This window comes from Palaemon carinicauda, chromosome 1 (genome assembly GCF_036898095.1).
Source record: "Palaemon carinicauda isolate YSFRI2023 chromosome 1, ASM3689809v2, whole genome shotgun sequence".
Taxonomy (NCBI): domain Eukaryota; kingdom Metazoa; phylum Arthropoda; class Malacostraca; order Decapoda; family Palaemonidae; genus Palaemon; species Palaemon carinicauda.
In genome coordinates this window covers 137,665,496-137,675,495 of record NC_090725.1, presented here as the reverse complement: position 1 = coordinate 137,675,495, position 10,000 = coordinate 137,665,496, and the positions used below count along the sequence as shown (strand labels likewise).

The 10,000-nt window shown below is 37.6% G+C and overlaps 2 protein-coding genes across 5 annotated transcripts in view; one reads left to right on the top strand and one right to left on the bottom strand.

Moving 5' to 3' along the window:
• LOC137652082 (uncharacterized) overlaps positions 1 to 6,509 on the top strand; it is a 405,633-nt gene extending 399,124 nt beyond the window's left edge. For all 4 annotated transcript variants that reach the window (XM_068385300.1, XM_068385291.1, XM_068385292.1 and 1 more), the window contains one exon: positions 6,373 to 6,509. In XM_068385300.1, the coding sequence (XP_068241401.1) occupies positions 6,373 to 6,447 (75 nt within the window). In that variant the 3' untranslated portion in view covers positions 6,448 to 6,509. The remainder of the gene's footprint in view (positions 1 to 6,372) is intronic.
• Positions 6,510 to 9,542: 3,033 nt separating this feature from the next.
• The window catches only part of LOC137652132 (two pore potassium channel protein sup-9-like), a 420,533-nt gene continuing 420,075 nt past the window's right edge, over positions 9,543 to 10,000 (bottom strand). The window contains exon 4 of the mRNA XM_068385332.1: positions 9,543 to 9,682. Coding sequence (XP_068241433.1) covers positions 9,666 to 9,682 — 17 coding nt within the window. The 3' untranslated portion in view covers positions 9,543 to 9,665. The remainder of the gene's footprint in view (positions 9,683 to 10,000) is intronic.

Sequence of the window (10,000 nt, the reverse complement as noted above, 5' to 3'; positions counted from 1 at the left end):
GCGTTATTATGGAGTTCCTCTTAAATACTGAAATTTGATTAATTCTGTTCATGAGCATAGAAAAGGCAAACTTAATGTTAGTGAAGTACTATCACATGAGAACAGTGGAGTACTTCAAGGGAATGTATTGTCACATATGTTGTTTATCCTGCTCATGGAATTTGTAATGCATAAGACGGTTAGGGATGGTGAAGAAGGATTGGACTTGTTTGGTAACAGGAAATTTGCTGACCTAGGGTATGCTGATGACGCTGTCCTTATTAGCAGAACACCGCAGGACTTACAACGCTTGCTTACCAGAATACATGTAATATCACATGAGGCTTCAAGATAAATAGAAGAAAGACAGAGATGATGAGAAAGGATTATGCTATGGAAGATGAAATATCATTTGAAGGAGAAAGAATTAATGAGATGGAAACATTCAAATATTTAGGAGCTATGATCTCTAATACGGGATCTTTAGAATTTGAGTTTAAGGAAAAATTTAAAAAAGCAAATCAGACAATGGCTAGGTGAAGTAAAATTTGGAAATGAAGTCGCCTGAGAGTATATATAAAATTCATGCTATATATTAGTTTTGTGAGATCTGTGTTACTGTATGGACATGAGTCTTGGTATAGCAATGAAACAATATCCAACAGATTTCTTAGATTTGAGAACAAAGCATTCAGAAGAATATTGAGAGTTAAATGGCCGGACATTATTAAAAATGAAACTATAAGAGAGATTACTCAAGTGCCATATGTGGATTAGCTCATGGCATGCTTTTTACAATCCCCAAGAAAAATTAGTTCACCAAACTTTCAACTGGGTTCCACAATGCACTGGAAGAGTTGGAAGACTCGGGCCTTCATGGCTGAGGACTATGAAGCGTGAAGTAGGAGATGATGCAAGAAGTATATATATATATATATATATATATATATATATATATATATATATATATATATATATATATATATATACATATATATATATATATGTATATATATATATATATATATATATATATATATATATATATATATATATATATATTAACCAGCCCGTGGAAACTCAACAGAGTTTGACAAACCACTATACTGTCATTTATAGACTATGAGAAAGCTTTTGATTAGGTCAAAACTTTAGCCATAATAAGAGCCCTTCAAAGACAAGGAATAGATAAACCTTATGTTAAAATACTTGAAGATATCTATACAGGAATTACAGTAATCCAAAAACTATGTAACGGTTGTGAGGAAATCCCGATTGAGAAAGGGGTTATACAAGGCGATCCTTTTTTCACAGCGTGCCTAATAAGAAACTTTTAAGAATTTAGATTGGGAAAATATTGGTATCAACAGTAATGGGGAATACCTTAACAACTTAAGATTTGCAGATGACGTAATTCTATTCAGTGAATAATGGGAGGAATAGCAAAAGATGACAGAATAATTGAATAGATAAAGCAGTAATGTAAGGTTGCATAAAACTAAGATAATGTTCAATGTAAATGCAGAGAGACAACAAATCAGGGTTATGGACAAACTTCTAGAGATTGTTAATGAGTATAAGTACTGAGGACAGGCAGTAAGTGTTTCCCCAATACATGAGATAAGTATGGGAGGGAGAGCTTTTGGCAAACAAAATGAGTCAATGAAATGTAAATGCCACTTTCTCTAAAAAGAAAAGTATTTCCTCAGATGGTCCTACAAGTATTAAATTTTGTATTTGAAACTGGGAGACTTTATAAAGCCTTAGAACAAAAGCTAGTTACGACTCAAAGAACTATGGAAAGAATAACAATGGAAAAATACTAAGCGACAGAAAAGGGTACCATGGAAACGACAGCAAACTAAAGTAAAGGGTATTCTAACAACTTGTCGGAAAAAGAAATGGAGATGGGCAGGGCATATAATGGATTCACGAGCTAAGAAATTTGGGGGTATAAACTGGTATAGAAAAAACCAAATTGCATGTGAGTGGAAGGACATGTCTGACATCTTTTATTTCACTCTCTGAATCTCACTATAACAGAACCTGTTCAAGTTTGCCTTTACACACATGTCTGTTTGAGGTTTTGTAGCATTCTTACTCTGAACGTCTTGTTATATAAACTCGTTACCTGTTGAAATATAGCAGTGGAATTCAACTTGCTTCTCAGTTATAACCTAACGACCTATTCACACAATTGGTGACCGCTGGAGGACCAGCTTTCTCCTGCCTTCACCCTCACTGCTGTGTCTTATTGTTGGATGATGCCCCCCTCAAACCCTGACTCCTCTAGCAACGCCACACCTATGAAACTACCCCTAGACCAGTACAGAGCAGTCGCCTGGTTTCAGCACTTTAAGGCCGAGTTTCGCATTAGGGGCGTGACTCGCTCAAGCAGCAAAACAGACTATGTTCTCGTGGCAATCCTCGAGGATATTTTCCAAGATATCTCAGATTGGTTTTGCAACCAAGGGGACACTCCAATAGTGTACAACACCCAAAAAACATACCTCCTGGAGCAGCACTCACCATCACCAAGCGCCGTATAGCCAAGCTTTTTCAGCTCTCTCAACAACCGTTAGGGGACCCAAAAGGGTTCGCTCGCTCTAAGGGAAATAACCAGTATCACTTGCCTGCAACTTACTGCAGACGGCTCTTCTCGGGAGGTGAAAATACGACACCTACCCGAACCTGGAAGCGCCGCCTCACCCGATGTCGGTATTTTTCCCATGTCCCTTATGGACAGCTACACCACCGCCTTCTAGACCCTCATCAACGCCTCCACACCTGACAAAGAGGACAACTATTCAACATCGACCAAAGCTGACGAGAATGCGGTAGGACACAGACGCCCATCCTGTGACGTGCCAGAGCTGCGATAAATTCCCCCACCACCCACATATGCTACCCCTCGTTCAGGCCCTAACCAACAACCTCTAAGGCCACTTACTGGCACACATCGACCACAGTTATACTATTACCACTCCAGATTAGGAACTCCTGCGAAGAAATGTGCAAACGGTTGTCAGTGGCCAAAAAAAAAGTGCAAGTAGACCATCACTTGTGGCGGTGGCCTCCCCTATCAGTAATCTTTTCTGTTTACATGATACAGCTATGGGCATGTGATTTTTGGTAGACATGGGTGTTTTTCATTTCTCTTCTACCAACACCACTCTCGAGGACATGATATAGTCTTTCTAAGCCAGCCGACATCTGCCTGTTAGCTGCCAAAAGATCTGCGATCCCCACACATGGGTAGGAGACCCTCACATTATCATTTGGAAGCGTCAAATCTCATTGGAAGTTTCTCTTTCCTGATGTTACGTTGCCAATCTTCGGTGAGATATCCTCCCCCATTTCCACCTCTATAATATTGCATACCGACAGTTAGTCAACGCAGACCCTTACTCGTTGAAACCTTTTCAACCCGTCTTCTCCAACCTCGCTCTCCACATCAGCACACACATGTAGCCTACACCCACCTCCTATCGTCGTACCTGGAAGTCTTCCACCCAGAACTTCGCCAAACTCCCACAGTTCCCGCTAAACACAGTATTTATCACCATATCAAGACGACGGGGCCACCAGTGTTCACCAGATTAAGGCATCTGGCTCCCTTCAAGAAGCAGCCTTCTGCAATGCAAAAAATGCCTATCAACCACTGCTGCTCTCACTTTTCCTGTGCCATATGCCCCTCTCCTTCTCTCCAGCAATGCCAGCAAAGTCGCTATTGGTGCAGTCCTCAAGCAGGTGGTCAATGGCTTGCCCTACCCATTGGTCTTTTTCAGTAGAAAATTGTCCAAGGCAGAATCCGGCTACTCTAACTTCTACCACAAATTGCTGGCAGTGCATCTGGTTGTCCGTCACTTTCAACACTTCTTAGAAGGTACACCCTTTGTCATTCGCATGGACCACATACCTCTGGTGTATGCCTTCACTCGACAGTCCGATGCCTGGTCAGCCTGTCAATACCGACATCTCTCCCCATGGCTGAATACAATTGTACCCTTCAACACATCCCAGGGAAAATAAATCCCGCAGTTGACGCCCTGTCAAGAAACACATTGTATGCCGTTCACCTGGGATTGGATTACAAAGCCTTGGCAGAAGCTCAACGATAAAATCCAGAACACCAATCATGTAGGACATCCTGCACATCCCTCCATTGGAAATATGTTGCCTTCGACGACTCAAATGCCACCCTCCTTTGTGACATCAATATTGGTAGACCACAACCATGGATACCTGCTCCATGCACCGACAAGCGTTTGATTTCATTCATGGGATTTCACATACCTCGCGCCATCTATTGCGCAGCTACTGAAGATGAAGTTCATTTGGCACAGCTTTACTAAGGATGCCTGTAATTCAAAAGTACATCGACACAAGGATTCAGCAGTGGGTACCTTTCCTCAAACTCAGCGTCATTTTGCCCACATTCTGGTCGAGGTAGTAGGTCCCCTACCCACATCACAAGGACATCCTTACCTGTTTACCACCATAACCACTCCACTTGTTGGCCGGAAGCCATTCCCATGGAAACTGCAACGTCCGTCTCATATACATCTGTCTTACTCTTAGGTTGGATAGCGAGATTTGGTATTCTTAAGCATATTACGTCTGACAGGGTACTACTTTCACCTCTCAATTGTGAACCTCATTAGTGAATCTGCTCTGGTTCACCCTACTTCAGCTAACTGCCTACAACCCTGCTGCCAACGGAATGATTGAATCTTTTTATCACACACTCAAAACAGCTTTGATTTCCCGTTGCAATGACTCCTACTGGTTTACTCAGTTTCCCTGGGTCCTCATGGGACTAAGGACCACTCCTAAAGATGCCCTGGATGTCTCGGCAGCAGAAATGGTACTTGGCGACCCATTTGTCGTCCCTGTCGAATTGATTCGGTCTGCAACCTCCTTCGATAATCTCCAGTGCCTATGTCAAGTTGTAGGAAAGTTTACTCCATGCCACCAGACTTACAAGTCCCCAGCTAAACAACACATACTGACAGATTTGCACTCTGCAATGCACGTTTTCCTGAGCAAGGATGCTAGCAAGCAACAACTAGCGACCCCTTACATGGGCCCTTTCCTCCTGATCTGTCATAATCTGATGGCTTTCTTAACATTCACAGCAAAGAAGACTGGGTCTCCATTAATTGCCTAAAACCTGCATATCTCCTGCAAGATGACCCACCTACAGTACACCTCTCAAGAGCAGGGTGTCCTATTTCACATGTACGTCGTTTTTGTAAACGCTCACACACTGTAACAGTAGAGTATTTTCTTTTCTTTTTTATACGTCGCTCTCCCCCTCACTGTAACAGGACCTGTTCCAGCTTGCCTTTACACACCTAAATCTGTTTGAATATTTGTGACATTCTTGCTCCAAACCTCTTCCATATAAACTCGTTATCTGTTGAAATAAAACAGTTGCATTCACCTCGCCTCTCAGTAATAACCTAACGGCCACTCGCACACTATGCCAATTTATACCCAAAGTTTTCTTAGCTCGGTAATCCATCGTTTGTGTATTTATATATATAAGGCATGCACAACTCTCACATATACATATACAGACACACACGCACACACTCACACATATATGTATATATATATATATATATATATATATATATATATATATATATATATATATATATATATATATATACACATACATATATAAACTTTGGCGCAATCAAATAATGAAAATTTAGACACATGACCACGTGCAACATCATACATAAATATTTATATTTATAAGTAAAAATCTTGTCGCAACGTGTTTCAAATAACTTTTGATTATATGAGCCTCTCCTTTATTGACGACAGAAGTCAGCGAGGCATTAATATAGCCGTCATATTACCAGCATCCTTTATCCCCTATTCCAAAGGACAGATTACGTCAGTTCTATTCTCTGTCCCTCTTTCATTTTCTACTTCAAAGAACTCTCTCTCTCTCTCTCTCTCTCTCTCTCTCTCTCTCTCTCTCTCTCTCTCTCTCTCTCTCTCTCTCTCTCTCTCTCTCTCACATATGTTCCCAAATATAGCAGACATTACGAAAATATTAGAATATCCTGTACGGTAACATTGATGCTTTTCTTAGATACGAAACTGCATGGAAATATGATTCATAAATTTTAATTGATAAATTTTAAACAGTCAAATTTCTATTAAATTACTTTTTGATCTATTACAAAAATAGTCTCTTATGTCTATCTACAAGTGCATGTACGTATATGTAAACAATTCTATGTATTCATGTATAGTCATAAGGCTAGGTGCAGTCTATTTACATACTAACCTGTATATTTATAAGCACGTGCTCCCATTTATTCTTTTACCTAAACAATTATCTATGTATTTACTTATTTATTTATTCTTCAGGTGTGTGAGAAGATCCATGGATTCCGACTTGGATGGGCTTTAGGCGCTGCTCTGAATTACCTTCAAAAGCATTAATTAGGATAACTTGTTCAAGAGATGGTACCGTGATGTTATTCCTGCTCCTTCAGATTCGCGAGTCCTTAAGTCGCATAATCTAAGAAATCATAAGTCCCATGCATCCATTTGGATGTCCTCTCAGTCACGGTTCTCAAACGGTAGCTATGAAAGGTCCACAAAGACCTCAAACTTCCTTCGAATTTTCCTATGAAGGGAGAACCAGACTGTAGAAAGGGTAGAATGAGCCCCAATCAGATGCAAAGGCATATTACCTTGGGACGGAAAATGACAGCATTTGCAAATAGGTTACCGGATTGGGTTTTTTTATATTTTGTCAAATGACGTTACTCGTCGATTTTGGTCCTAGCTAAGAAAGGTAAGACGAATCACTGTGAAGATGGAGTCATAGCAGAGAAGTCGTGCACTACGGATTAAATCCGAAGGAATAATAATCCCTAGAGATGATTGTCCTTAAAGATAAATCACTGACTCTGATCCATTTAATTTTACTTGGAGAGGAAGATCAGAGACTTAATGGAGAAAACCAATTTTAATGGGAAGAAAACAAAATATTATGGCTTAAATAGCAAGAAAAATGGGTATAAAATGAAACATCATGTTGACAAGCCCATGTATTAAAATCGATCATTCAGTTACTTGCGCCAAAAGAAATAATCTCCAAAGAGATTAGCCAAAGCCCAATAATATTTTGCGAGAATGCTCTGCCGCTTCTTTGATAAAGAGACCTTATTATAAGTTTTATGTTTCCTAGTCAGTTATTGGCCTTCTTTATCTACTCTGTAGACTAAAGGGTTTTTCAAAGGATTAAATGTTGACAATGAAAACATTTAAAGTAAGGGTTTCAAAGGAGACGCGATTTATAGGCTACTACAATATTTCCGGTCCCTTATTTGCCTTTACTGATTAGAAAAAAAAAAATTTCCAAATATTTGATTGGTCAGGTAATAAGCTATTTAATAATGAAAACAAAATTGCTACTTGTGAATTTCCTATAAAAGGCATTAAATACGTATGGCAGAAGTTCATTCGATCGTTCCCCAGCCTCCATCATCTACAAAAAAGGGTAAAAAGTTGTCAAACTCCTGTTCTTAGCATTTCAACGGGACTGGTTAGTAATAGAATTTGAAAGCATGGGAAAGGTGTCACTGAAGGATATCCATAACGCCTACTTTATATAAAGAATTGGGCGTTTTGGACAAGTACTTTCTAAAATCTGCAATGACATTTTTTCCATAAAATATATACAAGAAAACTTAATTGTTGTATCACTAAGACATTCATAACCTCACAACGGTCGTCGACTCTCTTCACCTTGTAACACAATGGAGCTTCGTAGTTTATCTCAAAACATGTAGACGTTTCCATTAGAAACAATTTACATTAATTGTAGATCTCTTGATATTATTTTGGTATGCTTTCCTAAAGTTAATTTCTACTTTCACTTAAATATTAACTCTTTAGGTTAGTTACGAAGTGAGTTTTGATGGTATGTAGTTATACAGGATATATGAAATTAGAATTTGTATCCTACCTAAGCCCAAGAAACTCCCTTACATATTATAAGACATTTCTTTACCACACTTACTGCCGTTCATTCACTGCCACCAGTAAATAATTTATGGGTATTGTGACTTGTGCATCACTTCACCATATGGTGTCTTCTTTATTGGGTGCTACAGCAGTCACCGGAATATGTATAAAGTCGTAACATTGTAGTAATTGTAGCTATTTATCTGTTATTTTAAGATAGAATTAGTAATGAGAGAGAGAGAGAGAGAGAGAGAGAGAGAGAGAGAGAGAGAGAGAGAGAGAGAGAGAGAGAGAGAGATTTAAACGAAAAAACTGCCTGAAAGTAAAGTAAGTTTTCCACTTTTTCTTCTAAAGTTGAAAAATACATTGTAATCTCGTCCCCTACTGAGTTCTACTGTATAACACCACAAGATATAAAATACTTCTTTGGTAAAAAAATTTTATAACACTGAACGGATGATTGAAATGTAACATTTTCACTGGTCAGATATCTGCCTCTAGATTAGTTTAAAAAGTTAAGCAAAAGTCATGAAAAACTATCAATGTTTTACTCATTACATGATTATGTGAATTTGTACAAATTATATTTTTCTTTAGATATAAATGTAAATTCATATGGTTTGGTTTGTAAAAAAAAAAAGAAAAAAAAATAGCAAAACGTTGATTTGTTGATGCATTTCATTAAAACTGAATTTCTCGAGAAAGTGACACTTAAATGTCAAGTCTTAGAACGCAAACTTACTAATAGGATTTTCAGGCAAAAAATTCAATATTGTTTAACAGTGCAGACTATGGCAACTTGGATATCGAAGCCCGATTTTAAGTTTGAACGTCTCTTGTTAAGTTTATTTGGGGCGCTCCTAATCATTTTAATCTTCCCTATTGAAGATAACTTAGCAAGAAATCGGAGCCTGTAGCTAAGATATATTTAATCAAGTGCCTTAGGTAATTGATAAAGTGCATAGAGCTAATAATCAAATTTTAATGATAGACTCCTTTCTGGACATTTTATTTGGTAATTACAATTTTCTATTTATAACAACACTATACAATATCATTCTTATTACGTAATGATCTCCCAGAATCTCTTAATGTGGATGCGAATGGTGTATCTAGTTAAATTTTGAAACTTATGTTGGAAGCTCCAATTTTCTAATACCGAAATTGCCAATGAGAAAATGTTTAACCTTTCTAACTGAGATTACTTGAGAAATATTGTGCAACTGCATCCTTACTGTAATACAAATTAGCGTTTTAATCTAATCTTTGGTCAGTCTGTCCAGGCTTAGCCAACAATAGTTTCAAATGGATAATTTTCAAGCAATATGCACAGTAGTAAAATTTTACAACCATACCTAAATTATATAATCAATGTTAGTGATGGCTTGTATTTCATAAACTTGTATAATATTTAGCCCCAATCATATTCAACGATCATTATAATATTTGAATACGGATTTCACATATCCTTTGCTAACAAAATCAGTCATTATATCTTATAATATGTAAATTTACAAAAAACAGTAGCCTACACTTATCATATTGACAACATTTGAAAAAAAAAATCATAAGAATCTCAGGTATTCAAAAAGTTGGTCATTATTTCAGACAGAAATCGTAGAGCATCTTATATGTAAAATATGTAAACAGCCTTGGTATTCCCCAATCAGGACATAACCACTACCTCAAGTGGAACTTGCTTCTGCAAATAAGGAAAAAGTTATGTATCAAAATGTTTAAATGAGTGTCTCTACTGGAAATGAACAACAAACCTTCGCTTTTATGTATTTATAATTCTTCAATGTTTGAATGACGACATTCAGTTTTCAATAATACATGGATACCTATCCAATAATCTTAGTGTTTTATTCTTTTCCTTATGATTGACAACATTATTTCACAAGGCAAAATCACAAAATAAACAGAAACAAAAACACATAGGAACAAATTAAAAGACATTTGGAATACAAACAAACAAACAAACACACACATACACAAACGTGACACACACACACACACA